This window comes from Artibeus jamaicensis, unplaced genomic scaffold, assembly GCF_021234435.1.
Source record: "Artibeus jamaicensis isolate MK-2021 breed Jamaican fruit bat unplaced genomic scaffold, CSHL_Jam_final contig_475, whole genome shotgun sequence".
In the NCBI taxonomy this organism is placed as follows: domain Eukaryota; kingdom Metazoa; phylum Chordata; class Mammalia; order Chiroptera; family Phyllostomidae; genus Artibeus; species Artibeus jamaicensis.
The window spans coordinates 5,875,454-5,889,277 of record NW_026521852.1 but is presented as its reverse complement, the minus strand read 5'-3'; the positions used below and the strand labels follow the sequence as shown (position 1 = coordinate 5,889,277).

The following is a 13,824-nucleotide window of genomic DNA, read 5'->3' as shown; positions in this document are numbered from 1 at the left end:
CTTGTTGCTCTTCCTCTTCTCCTTCTGATACCCCTATAATTTGGATGTTGGAACGTTTCAAGATGTCCTGGGGGTTCGTAAGCCTCTCCTCAGTTTTTAAAAAATTCTTGTTTCTTCTTTCTTTTCTGATTGGATGTTTCTTTGTTTCCCCTGGTCCACTCCATTGATTTGAGTCCCAGTTTCCTTCCCATCACTATTGGTTCCCTGTACATTTTCCTTTATTTCACTTAGCACAGCCTTCATTTTCTCATTTAATTTGTGACCAAATTCAACCAATTCTGTGAGCATCCTGATTACCATTATTTTGAACTGTGCACCTGATAGGTTGGCTACCTCTTCATCACTTAGTTGTATTTTTTCTAGATGTTTGATCTGTTCTTTCGTATGGGCCATTTTTTTTTGTCTTGACTCGCTTTTTACCATAGTGAGGGGCAGAGCCTTAGGTGTTCACCCAGGCAGGGTAATTGAGGTCGCTGGGTTGTGACGCTGTATGTGGGGCAGGGGTACGGGAGGGAACAATAGCACTTAGTCTGCTCTCTGCTGGATTTCAGACACTTCCCCCACTTCCCACAAGCAAATTGGGCCTTTCTGGTGCTGACTCCCAGTTTTGTGGGTTTGTGTACATCCTAGGACACTGTGGGTATCTCCAACAAACTCTCCTGTGAGGCTGGGAGTTTCTCCTGGCACCTTAACCCCCGCAGGTGTTTTCCATCAGTATTTTGAGGCTTTATTTCCCCTAGCTGGGATCGTGGGTTGAGGGGTCTGTCTCACTCCCAAGTTTTGCCTGGTTTATCTGCATGCAAATGTGGGACTGCCAGGTCCGCCAGCTGCCTTGTGCGCCACGCTGCTCCACAGTGCAATGCCTTGCTGAGTCTACCAGCCACCACCTGACCACAAGCCCTCTCCATCCCTTCTACTGGTCTGGATGAATGTGTCTATTTTAACTCCTTGATTGTTGAACTTCCATACAGTTCAATTTTCTGTCAGTACTGGTTGGTTTTTGTTTTTAAATTGTTGTCCTTCTTTTGGTTGTGTGAGGAGGCAGTGTGTCTACCTATGCCTCCATTTTGGTCAGAAGTCCCTGTTTTTGTTTTTTTAAGAGTTTATTTATTGTTTAGAGAGATGGGGAAAGAGGGCGAAAGACACTGAGAAACATTAATGTGTGAGAGATACACCAACCTGTCGCCTGTGGCACACCCCCAACCAAGTACGTGGGACCTGGCGCTACAACCCAGGCATGTGCTCTGACTGGGAATTGAACTCGTGACCATTTGGTCCACAGGCTGGCACTCAAAGTCCACTGAGCCACACCAGCCAGGGCTTGTTGCTTGTTTTTGATGTCCAATTTAAGAACCCTTAGTCAAATCTAAAGTTATGAAGTTTTTACTCCTGTGTTTTCTTCTAAGAGCTTTATGGTTTTGTTACCTTTAGGTCTTTGATCTATTCTGAGTTTTTGTATATGGTGCAAAGGAAGGAATGAATTCGCTTTTGCGTGTGGCTATCCAGTTCTCCCAGAACCATTCTTTCCCCAATGGATGGTTTTTAATCCTTGTAAGAAATGACTTCATCATGGATGTATGAGTTTATTTCTGGGCTCTTAATTCTATTCCACTGGTATCTATGTCTATTCTTGCACCAGTACCATACTGTTTTGATTGCCATTGTTGTGTAGTAAGTTTTGAAATTGGAAAGTGTGATCCTCACCTATTTTTCTTTTTCAGGATTTTCTTTCTCTAAGTCCATTGTGACTCCATAGGAATTTTAGAACTAGCTAATCAATTTCCACAAAGAAGTCAGCTGGGATTCTAGTAGGGACTGCATTAAATCAAGAGATTGTTTTAGGGAACATTGCTATTTTAACAATGTTAAGTCATCTGCTTCATGAACATGAGATGTTTTTCCATTTTAGGCTTTCCTTCTTTCCATAAACTTTTGCAGTTTTCACATTATAATTTTGTATGTTTTGTTAAATTTATTTCTAACTATTCTTTCCTTAAGTATTCTTTTTGGTGCTGTTGTAAATGGAACTGCTTTCTTAATTTCATTTTTTGGACTGTTCACTGCAAACGTATAGAAATACAATTGATTTTTGTATATTGACCTTATGTTCTGAAACCCCATTTAGTTGTGATAGTTTTGTAAGGGATTCCTTAGGATTTCCTACATACAAGATCATGCCATCTGCAAATATAATTTTATTTCTTCCTTTCCAATCTCAATGCCCTTTTTCTTTTTCTTGCCTAATGCCAAGCTAGAACCTCCAGCACACTGACTAGAAGTGGCAAGAGCTGATATTCTTGTTTGTTGCTCATCTCAGCATCTAGACTTTCACTATTAATTATGTTAGCCACAGGTTTTTTATATTATGCACTTTATCAAATTGACGATGTCCCCCTCCTATTCTCACCAATGGCACTTTAACATTACCAAACTGAACTACCTTTGCTCTACCCTCTGTCAAACTCAAACTGCTCCTATTCTTATGTCTTAGGTGACACCACTGTTCTGTCTTAGGTTGCATTCCCTAGAAGTAGAGTCTGGGAAAGTGATTCTATGCAAGTGGGTTATTGAGGAACTTGCTTCTCTCACTACATGTTTAGTAGTGAGACTAAAGACAAGATGGGAAAAATATGGGTTCAACTGATTAGTTTAGCTTCCACTGAGAGCTTCTGGCACATTTATCTCAGCTTGAGGGATTTTGTACCTTAGTATCATTTGCAAATAACACTTATTGCATAGTATTGTTGATAATATAATTTCTATCAAAATGCCAGCTGACTTCTTTGCAGAAACTGACATCATGCCATTGGCTGTGGTGCTGTCCCTGGGAGGGTATTACCTTCCAGAAGTTTACAGAAGTGGCCCCTGTTGGCACAAAGGGCAGTTCTCAAGGGGCTATGAGCTATTAGCAGCCAATTTGCATACTTCCCGGTAAAGGGGATCTAGACAGGGTACCAACAATGTCTATTACAGTCAAACTCTAGCATTGCTCCAATCCATTGTGTTTGTACATTAAGTTCAGTCTATCCAGGCAGTTTCTCCAGCATTCTGGTCACAATTTCTGGGGACACCTAGAAGAGGAGATTCTGAGCCCTGAAAATCATGCTGTCATCAGGCCATAATTGTTTACTTTCTTACATAAAACTGAGTATCAGAGGACCAAGAAATAGCATAGGGATCACATGTGCATCAAACACTTTCCTCTTGCATCTGTAACGTAGCAGCAGTCCTACCTCCGCATAATAGTCAATTATCCCAGACAGTAGTCACTTCTTTTTTTGCCAGATAGTTTGCTGGCATTAGCAGCCCAAAGTGACCAGATGACAGCCCTATCTTTAAGTTTACTGAGAGTCTTATGTAGTGCCTTACAGAAGCATTTCCACTTCTGGGAACCAAGATCTCTAGACCCACAGAACTGAGTTGCAGGGATGGGAAGCACAAATCCTCTGGTGGATGAGTGAGAATAATGCTGAATATGGGCCCTCTTATTTTGGTCATGTAAGTTAATAGGTATTGCAAAGGACACCACCCTATTCTTGCTGGTGTCAAACACATACCTTCAAGAGGCCATTCTACTACTCTACCAGGTCAGAAGCTTCTAGTTGGAAAAGTATTTGGTAGGAACAGCAGATCACATTGTTATGTGCCCATTGCTGCACCTGTTTTGCCATTAAGTGGGTCCCTTGTTTCAAGGTGTAATTATGTAGAACCCCATGACAGTAAATCAAATATCTGAGTCCTTGGATGGAAGTACTGGCTGAGGCACTTTAGGTGGGATAGGCAAAGCAAAATATGTATCAGTCCTAATGAGAATTGTTGCCTTTTTCAGGATGGAAAATACTCAATATAATCAACTTACCAAGTGGCTGGTTGTTCTTTTAGAGCAGTGGTACTGATCTAGGGGATTAGCATTGCTTTGTTGGTGACAGGTTGGACATTTAGAAACAGCACTAGCTAGGTGAGAAAAAAGTCCATGCTAATAGGCCAATAAATACCTTCTACTTCTGCCTCGGTGATGACACTGCAAGAACTGGGATAGGTAAGGCAGTCCTGAAATCATCTCATTCATTTGGTTATTTAGTACTTTTCTGGTGAGCACTTTTACAGGTCCCACTCTCATAGATCACCCCAAATGCTCCACGTCAGACCTTGTTTCCCACCACTTCCCTATTTTGCTCCACTTGGGTCCCTGACCATGGCCCACTGACCATGGGCTATATATCCTTGCCTCAGGCCACTTCCCTCTCCAGACATGTATGATTAGGTGCATTGTCTAAAGCCCCATTCATTGAATTTCCCCTCACCATTGTCTTTCAGGATTACTCTGGATGGGGCTGTTGAGTAGTAGTCGTCCATAGTTGGCTTTCCCTAATGTATCTTGCCAGTACATCTATGAACCAGACCTGGATGTGTTTCCTCCTCTGTCAAATGGCTGAATAATTCTTATGCTACCCTAAGTATGAACTAAGAGAAAGGTATCAGTGCAACACACATAGGTAATATGGAAGTCTAGGCTCCTTGTTCAATTTAACTTACTTGTGCCCACCAAGTTTGCTTGGGCTTTTTCTCAAATGGGCTTTCCACTGTAAGATGGATTGCTATTGTATCCGCCCAATCTTATAGCCTGGCACATCTGACAAGAACCAGCTGATTATATAGGCAACTGGTCACAGCCACTCAATACTTTGTGATCAGGCACCAAGTCTCTATCAGAAACTAACAGTATGCCAGAAGATACTTTTCAAATGGTGAAACTTTAGTAGAGATGCCATCACCTTACTCCAGAACCCTAAAGGTCTATATTGGGGATCTCCTACTGTGGCTTGCCAGAGAATCCACAAAGCTTATTTTCATTCCACAGATACCCCCGGTACCATGTAATTTTCCGAGGCACTGTGCTTCTTTCTTGGAGGTAAAAGATACAGGATCCAATAAGTTACCTTTTACTTTGGAGAGCATGTGTCAGAATGCTGGACTCAAAAACTTAATGTGGCAGGGCCCTGCACTTTTGCAGGTTTTATCTCCCACCCACTGGACTGTGTCTCACCAAGGAATCCAGAGTACAGCAGGTCCTTGAATAATGTTTCCTTATAATGATGAGATGCCGTAAGAACTTAATCTTGTTTGTATTAACTAGCCTATGGTAAAACTGGTTTCATTATATGTTTCACTTAATTCACAGAATCTATATCAATGTTGTTAAATGCAGCCTGGAAGCTGGACAAAGAATTGTGACTTTTCATTGAAGTTATTGATCTCAGCATCCTATTCACCCATTCTTGGTCTCTATTTAAATTATATATAAATCAATATCCTCCTAGGCTGCCCATCTCTCTGGTCTGTGGGATCACCCATGTTCCCTTAGCCATATTTATTGAACCATGCTGCTAAAATAGAATGCACCCACCCTGCCAGAGTCATGTCATCCCTGCTACTTCAAGGAAAATCAGATCTAAACAATAATTTCCTTCCATCAGCCTCTATCAACAGAGAGACAGCCACTTCTAAACTTCATAAAGATGCTGGTTACCTAATAAAGGCACCTTTATTAGTGCCTTTCCTTTATAAAATTTTTTTTCCCAGGCCTTCATGAGGAACAGTCAGCTGGTAGGGTTTCCAGTGTAACAGACATTCAATCCTATATACCCACTTCCTCTAAGGCTTTTGATTATTTCTCATATGGTCTGTCACCTCAACTTCATTTACTACAGGCCATCATTTTCCCCAAGCTCCCAAAAGCCTATTATAAGTACCTCATAGGGACTTTGCCAGGATGATTCACAGTCATAAGAAAGTGTCCATATGATCACAAATTCTGTATAAATTTGATTCTTAATTCTGAAACCATGCAAACCACCAAATTTCTAACATATAGAACTTTGGAACAAAGGATCACCTCTTTCAAAGTTTGAGAGTGGCACAAACACTTCATATATAGCTTAAACCCAACCTTTGTGATGATTAAAGTGTCAGAAAAGGGAGCCTAGAAAAACACTAGAGATATCCTTAAAGTGACTCATTGTTGCTGAAGAAAGTTTACTGGAGGCAACCCTTACCTAGGAGAGACCTGTAAGTATAGAAATGTATCCGTTTTTTTGTTTTTTTTTTTTAAGATTTTATTTATTTATCTTTAGAGGGGAAGGGAAGGAGAGAGGGAGAGAAACATCAATATATGGTTGCCTTTCGTGCATCCCCCTGCAGGGAACCTGCCTGCAACCCTGGCGTGTGCCCTGACTGGGAATCGAACTGTGATTGTCTGGTTCGCAGGCCCGCGCTCAATCCACTGAGCTACACCAGCCAGGGCAGAAATGTTATCAGCTTGACTGGTAGAGCTACTGAGAGCCTGGGGAGGACCCCATAGTAGTGCTACCCAAAGGTGGTTTGAAGACTTGTACTGGTCTGTGAACAGTTTTTGGTTGTTTTTTTTTTACCATGTATTTGGGGTATTCAGACACTTTTTAGCATTTTAACACTGTTATGATATTCAAGAGCATGATCAGTGGACTTATCATGACCAATTTGACTACTGTCAAATTTGCGTGGGGGGAGGGAGCATCCAGCGTGAACTGCACACTCATCATGGGCAACAGGAACACATATTGGTGGTATAAAAAACTGGATATTTATAAAACAAAAAACCTGGTCCTTTACCACAGTGTGAGAAAGACTACTCAATCTTTCCACAAGTCTTAGAATAATTCAAGTAGTGTTTTTAGAACATAAAGTTAGTTTGTTCATGTTCAATCAAAATTAAAATTAAATGGCTTGAGAACAAAATTAAAGTAGACTAGGGCAGGGGTCTCCAACCCCTGAGCCATGGACACTGTTAGGAACCAGGCCGCATAGCAGGAGGTGAGCTTGAATGTAATACACTTGAATCATCTCAAACCCCCCCCCCCCACCCCATCCATGGAAAAATAGTCTTCCACAAAATTGGTCCCTGGTGCCAAAAAAGTTGGGGACCACTGGACTAGGGCATCTGTTTAGATTCCTGGAGTAAGCCCTGGCCGATCCAGCAAAAAGTGAGAATTTATAAAGAAAATTAGCAGTACAATAGGCACACAGTTCAAGGGGCAAGGCCCTTTGGTCTTCTCTCCTCCCTCTCCAACCTTATTTAGTTTTGGGCAGGAGCTAAAAAAGGGAGTATTCTGGCCATTTAGGTCAATGACCATCATCACAAGTGTGTCTACACTTTCCCCTTCTCTTACAGAATAAGAGGAGTCTCAGATTCAGACCTGGGCTCTTCCGTACTTTGATAAGGAACAGTAGCTAGACTATCCCCAAAAGCCTGGGGCCTCAAGAACATTACCTTCCTTGCCAATACCACAGAACATGTGAGATCTTATGGGCTGAAAGGCTTACCCCAGGGGAAAGTGACATGTCAGGAGCTGAAAGTGAATTTGCTTTGGTGGTTATTTTCTGAGTACTGAACCAGAATAGCCAGCTGGTCTGACCTGAGTATCCATCAACATATGGCAGCCAAGGCCCACAAATCCATTAGCTCCCATAGAGAAGGACAAGGTCAGCTCAAAGAAAAATAATTTAGAAAGCACATTAACAATATATTCTTTTTTTTTAAGATTTTATTTATTTATCTTTAGAGGAGGAGGGAAGGAGAGAAGGAAAGAGATATCAGTGTATGGTTGCTTCTCTTGAGTCCCCTGCTGGGAACTGGCCTGCAACCCAGGCATGTGCCCTGACTGGGAATCGAACCGCAATTGTGTGGTTCGCAGGCCTGCGCTCAATCCACTGAGCTACACCAGCCAGGGCAACAATATATTCTTAATAAAAATATGAAATGTTAAAATCAATACAAATGAAAAGGCTTCCCAGACTCAAATACTTAACAGGAAATGAGGTAAGGTCATCAGTCTCCTTTGCCAAATGAAGTGCAGATTGAGCTGGGGAAGAGGGGTGGTGGTGGAATCATCAGTGCAATGTTATGCAGGACTAGTCTGCTAAAATTATTCACACTGCAGCTGACAGAAGTTGAGGAAGATCAGAAAAAGACCTGGATGAAAAACAGGCCACACTCCTCACTCAAAATATTTATTAGTCTGGAAAAAGGACCTAGGCCACACCCCCCACTTTCCCAAACAACCTCCCTGAATCAAAGGACAGGACTCAAAGTAGTTGTTTCAAATAAGCCCAAATGTATCTGGGGAAGAACAGTCACTCAGTTCCTAGATCTGACATTATAATTATATTGTGTTTACCAGGGAGAGAAGGGGCCAGTGAAAACAGTAAATGGACTAGATGAGGGGAAATAGGGTGGGCCCTTCTTTGTCAGTTTGGAGAAAGGTTGAAATAAATGGGTATTTTTGAATGAGGGGAGATAAGAGAGGCAAAGGAAGGTCAAGGGCTAGATTCATCCAGATCACATAGCATTATGGAAAGAACTAGGGCAGCAACCTGAATTCTCAAGCTGGAACTGGGAGTTGAGGATGCAGCACCTTGGGAGAGGAGAACCCCAGGACTTGTCTTTCAACTTTACTGTCATTAGAAGCAAAAGCCTCCACTGCCTTTCCCTTCAGAGAATTCAAAAAGGTCTGTCTGAAGGCAAGAGGGCATGGTGATGGACCTATAGCTCCAGCCTAGGCAAGGTTACTCCCCATCATTTCCAAATGACCTGTCCAACAGACTACAGAAATAGAGTCCCAAGACTCTGTCCCTGCTCCCTAGGCCCCAGAGAAGGGAGTGGAAACAAGGCACGAAGACCCTGGGTACAAAGGTGAACATCAATGTGGGCAAATGTAACATTATTTTGGGTGAAGGAAGAAGATGCATGCTTCCTAAAAGGGAAGCCTTCCTTTACTTGGTAAGTAGGTATCTGTGCCTTTGCTAGCAGCAGAAACCACAATCAAAAGGGCTCACAGAAATGCCCCACAGAACAGGTCTTATTCCTAGAAAGACAGGGAAAAACATCAGTTGGCATTGGCACCATCTTGGATGGGATGACAGAGGGTAGCTGGTAGACCACTCCCACAGGCAACATTCCTGCCTCAGCTCCTAGTGGTTCTGCTGACTCCAGACATTCCCCATGGCTGGGAATCAGGAAGGAAACGTGTCGTGTTTCACATGATCAGACACTGTTCACCACTGGCACCTGGTGGGCCTGACAGATTGAGGGCATCCAGGTCAAAGTTGAGGCCAGGAGGCTGGAGAGAGATGAAGGGACTCAGAGAACTGCTCACATTTCAGGTCACAGCATCTGTAGGTCCGTTCCCAGTAGCCACAATTATCACTTGAGGTGCAATCCTTAAAGGTTAAAGAATTCTAGAACCCCAGGCTAAAATTAAAATCTAGAAGATATACTCACCATCTCCCCAGCCAGTTCTTTTGGAGGATGGCCCAAATCTTGTAGCTGGCAAATAAGGAAAGAGAAACATGAGACAGAGAAAATCTCAAAGGACAATATAGCAGCTAAAAAAAAAAAAAGAATCTATGTTCTCTCTGCTTTCTCCTGAGGACCATGCTATGTAGCCTCTCTTGCATTCCCTCTTCCACCTGGGTTTGGCAATGTAGCCTTCCCAGATGCATCCTCCACCAAACACCCAACAGTGGGCAGTTGGTAGAATGAAGCCTTACCTGCTGCATAAGATCCAGCACCACCTCGAAACGAGCTTTCTGAGTGGCCTCACTATCTGTGGGGGTCTCTGCCTCAAATTGCTTACATATCTTGCCCATGACACTGTGTTGTTCCTGATATTTTTCAAACTGTTCTGGAGGTAAAGATTCCTGGTGACTCTGTAACCATTCTGGATACTAAGGAAAGAGAAAATGGGTGGAGAAAAATTAAGTCAACAATGGATAAGGAAGGGCAATAAAATATGAAGAACAATAAAGTACCAAGAGGAGGGGAACAGAAGAGGTAGAAAAACTATATAAACTAGTTCAACATGTGAAGTAGCACTGACTCCAACCAACCACCTGGCATTTATGATCACCAGACAATGGCAAACTTCCTCCATGAAAGGTCAGGCAGTAAATGTTTTAGGCTTTAAGGGCCACATAAGTTCTCTGTCACATATTTTCTTTTTTCTCTCTTCCTTTTTCTTTGATTTCACAACCTTTAAAAATTTAAGAATTAGATTTGGTCCACCCAGATCCTTGTCTGCTGACTCCCTGTTTATACTATTCATTTCACACTTGATCACATGTTGCCCTGTATCACTGAAAAGCTTCTATTCCTGTATTTCATCTATTTAAAAAAAACTATAAGGTCTTTCATGGCAGGCACCATCATTTAAATTACTCTTAAATTTTTCATAGCAAAAAGCCAGTACATCCTCAGTGAAAGCTTGTTGGAGAAATGAATGAAGTTAGAAGAAATGCAAGGGGTTTGATCAGACAACAAGAGTATCAAACCAGTGTACAGCAAACTAGAGCTGAAGGATTTTCCCTTCTACCTTAACTATCCTCAGTGTGGTAGTGCTTTATTCTCTTAGAGACACAACTCCTTTCCAATTTTTCCTAATCCACATAAATAAACATAAGAGAGAAAAAACAAATGTACTGGAGTTTCTCCATCTCTGTAGGTTCTAAGCAGCCAAAGTAGCCCACATGACTCATGTATCAACATGTATCAACATGAGTTGATACAATGGCAGAAAAAAAAAAGAAATAGGAGCTTGCAAACCTTTTCTGTGATCTCCTTCAGTGATGGGTACAGCACATCCTTGGACAGTAGGTTCTGCATGATACTCTGCATGATAGGGAGGATGTTTCCTTCCCCATCCCCTTCATCCATGCCCAGCCCTTCTATGGCCTTGGTCAGCTCCTCTTCTGACATGCCTGAGTTCTAGGAAGAAAAGGAGAGAGGTAAACAAGTATATCACCTTCTTGGGATGCTTACTACCCTTTGAGGTGGGAAAAACTATTTAAACTTGCCTGTAGCAAAACAGGAAGGGACAGACTTGGGATAATAATACCCAAGAGAGTCTGTCTTTAAGATTCTGCTAGTGAAATATCTGAGAATGGGCCCCTAGTGGTTCCCTACCTCTTCCCCCTCACCTGCAGGTCAGTGGCATTTTTAGCTAGTCCACTTAGTGTCTCCTTTAGGCAAGAAGTGAATTCTTGTTGGGAAGTCGCATCACTGCCTAGGTGAGATTAAAAGAGCCAAGGTCATTTGTAATTTTAACTATTTGCTTACCTAGACTGACCCGGTTACCAGCTTGGGTATGGAGCATTTACTAGTGAGTCACCAGCACTCCAAATTTTTTAATGCTCTATGGTTATTTTCAATCATTTTTACAAATCTACACAGTGTGTTAGTCTGTGCTCCACAATGACACCCATGATAACACTGCAACCTTTAAAAGGATCAGTTTTCAATAATCCAATTATATTCCACCCATCTCATTCCTTTCATCAGCAGGGTTCCCATCCCTCTATCATCTCCTCCTTCACCCCGTGGCAGTAGTATCATGATTGCTATCAACTTTACTAAAAATTTTGGTGGTCTCAAGCAATGATGACTTAAGATATTTGTTCAGATATTTCCAGTTGTCTGGGCCCCCTCTCACCTACTCTTCCAGCAGCTTCTGAGAGCTTTTGGAATTGTTCCACCAGGTGGGGCTCTTCCTCAGCCAACTCCTTCATTGCATTCTCGAACTCTGCAGTGGCTTGGGAAGCCAGCTCACTATCAAACAGTTCCTGGAAAAACTTCTCTTGGGAGGCGAACAGGGCATCCTACAGGGGAAGAGTGGCCAAAATGTATCTCTTGGCACTGCACTGCACCTTGCCTCTGACTTGCTACAGTCAGAGGCTCTGGGAAATACCATGCCTTCCTCCTACCTACCTCCACTGGAAATTCTAACTACCACTCTTATGAGGACAGCAAGAAAAGTATCTGGCCTCTGAGGGAAGGGTATAGAGTGGCATTTCCAAACCAATCATTTAAACTTGCTCTTCTCTCAAGGAACTTCCTTGAGACCACTTCACATCAACTCTCTGTTTTACAAGGACTGAGGCTTGGTAGTGCATTCAGCAATGTGACCTCAAAGCACCCTCCTCCCACCCCCCTCTGGCCCACAGAGGTCTGTCCCCACCTCTATTCAGAGCTGCATGCCATCCCGTCCCCCTCCCTTAAGAAGGTGGAATTTATACTTTGGCAGTGTCTCCTGGCGATCTCTTCTGGGGCCCTGAAGCATCAGGGGCCGTGGTGGTAGGAGGGGGTGCTGGGGAGGGTCTGGCCTTATCGAAATCATCAAGAGCACCTTCAGAGACAAGATACATAGTATGTGTGTTGGGGATGAATGAAAATGAAAGGCTGGGGACAGGGTTCTGGACAAAGCACTGAGAGAACAATCTTTCAAGCTGGCAACATTCCTCAATTTTTCTCCTTTTTTTGAATGTCCCTATTCTGGCCCACTCCTCAGTAAGCCTCCCAATTCCCTCCACGTTACCTAATTTATTGCAGTCAAAGGGGGAAAACACCTTAAGATGGAATAGGCATCTCTCTCAGGGGAGGGAGTTAAAAGAAATTCTGGAGAAACCTATCTACACAGTGCCTTCCCTGTCACATTCTGATTCCCTAGAAATCCCATACATATATCCAACAGGAGCAGAGAACACCGACTATCCTTATGCACCCCCCCCCACACACACACACTGGAGCCCCAAAGATTACTGGAGTAATCTTTGGCAAGAAAGCAGAAGCCACAAGGTGTCCCACCCAACTTCCCATGGGGTCCTGGTACTAATGTAAACTGAGGGACACCAAACAGCAATCTATGGAAGGCTATTAAACTTTCTTATTCTCCAATTTAGCTCTCCCTTGGCAAAGCTCTGAGAGGTCTGGTCCTCTCTGCAGATGACTGTGTATCAGTTCACACTTGGCACTCTTTACCATTTCTGTTCATCCTTCCACCTGCCCATATCTCTGACTGTGCATGAGAAAAAAATATTCACCTCTGCCCTAAAAAGCCTGTGTCCTCACTACCATTCTGCTTGCTAGGCCTAAGAGGAGACCACTGGCCCCACTCTGGGCAAGACACCAAGAGGAGTGGAGGACATGGCTAAGGAAAAACGAACATTCACCCTCGTTCAGGGAGTGAACTGTCTTTCCTGAGACTTTCTCATTCCCAGTTTTTCAAAGTAGTAGAAAGGGAGTCAGCTTCAGCTGACATAAGGAAAGAACTGGAAAGGGGCCTGTGAGGTAAAAGTGAAAGGACTGGGAGAAGGAAAGACGTGTCTTCTGTGTTAAACAGGATAGGTCACTGCACAGAATGGTGCGCTAACAGTTTGTATAAGCAATTTGTAAGTGTCCGCTTCAGAGCCAACAGAGGACCGAATGCTTCTGCTGGCAGGAAGGAAGTTGGACTTCAAGAATTTACTAATCTAAAGCAAGGGGGCTTTGTAGCCTCATCTTGAAACGTCATCCGCTGTGTTAATGTCTCTTCTCTTTCAGGGAGATCAACAGTCTGGGCCCTCATGAGCTCAAGGTGAGCTCCCGAGCTCCCACCGCGGAGGACGGGGAAGGAGGACAGAGAAGGGGACCATGAGATGTTCTTTAAAGTCGCAGTCTGACCCTCCGCCCCGTCCAATCTTTGGACAGCCTCCCCCGCTCTGCCCCCAATATCTCAAATTCACTTAACGCCTTGAAAGGGTCACACCCGCCCTCCTCAGGTGTTTCCATGACCGTTTCCTACTTTCCAAAAGCTCTTCCAATTCCTGATCCGCATCAGCCTCAACCCCACAGCCCTCCTGTGCGGCAGCCATCTTGTTCCCTCTGTCACACCGTAGGAGGTGAGACTCCTTGGTGCTGCGTTCCCCGCCTCTTCCGCTTCTGCGACCAATAGCATCATGGGCCAGTGTGGAGCC

General features: G+C 43.4%; 1 protein-coding gene across 2 annotated transcripts; it reads right to left on the bottom strand.

Moving 5' to 3' along the window:
- Nucleotides 1–7,565: 7,565 nt before the first annotated feature.
- PEX19 (peroxisomal biogenesis factor 19) lies at nt 7,566–13,760 on the bottom strand. Of its 2 annotated transcripts, XM_037144078.2 has the most exons (8): nt 13,653–13,760; nt 12,109–12,218; nt 11,526–11,691; nt 11,014–11,099; nt 10,640–10,801; nt 9,589–9,765; nt 9,320–9,364; nt 7,566–9,158 (listed from the first exon to the last, which is right to left on the bottom strand). In XM_037144078.2, exons 1-8 carry the CDS (start codon nt 13,720–13,722, stop codon nt 9,075–9,077), a joined length of 900 nt encoding a protein of 299 aa, XP_036999973.1. In that variant the 5' UTR covers nt 13,723–13,760; the 3' UTR covers nt 7,566–9,074. The 2 variants fall into 2 exon arrangements, with proteins under 2 accessions (XP_036999973.1, XP_036999974.1); XM_037144079.2 differs by lacking the exon at nt 11,014–11,099 and having other exon boundaries at nt 11,530–11,691.
- Nucleotides 13,761–13,824: the final 64 nt, after the last annotated feature.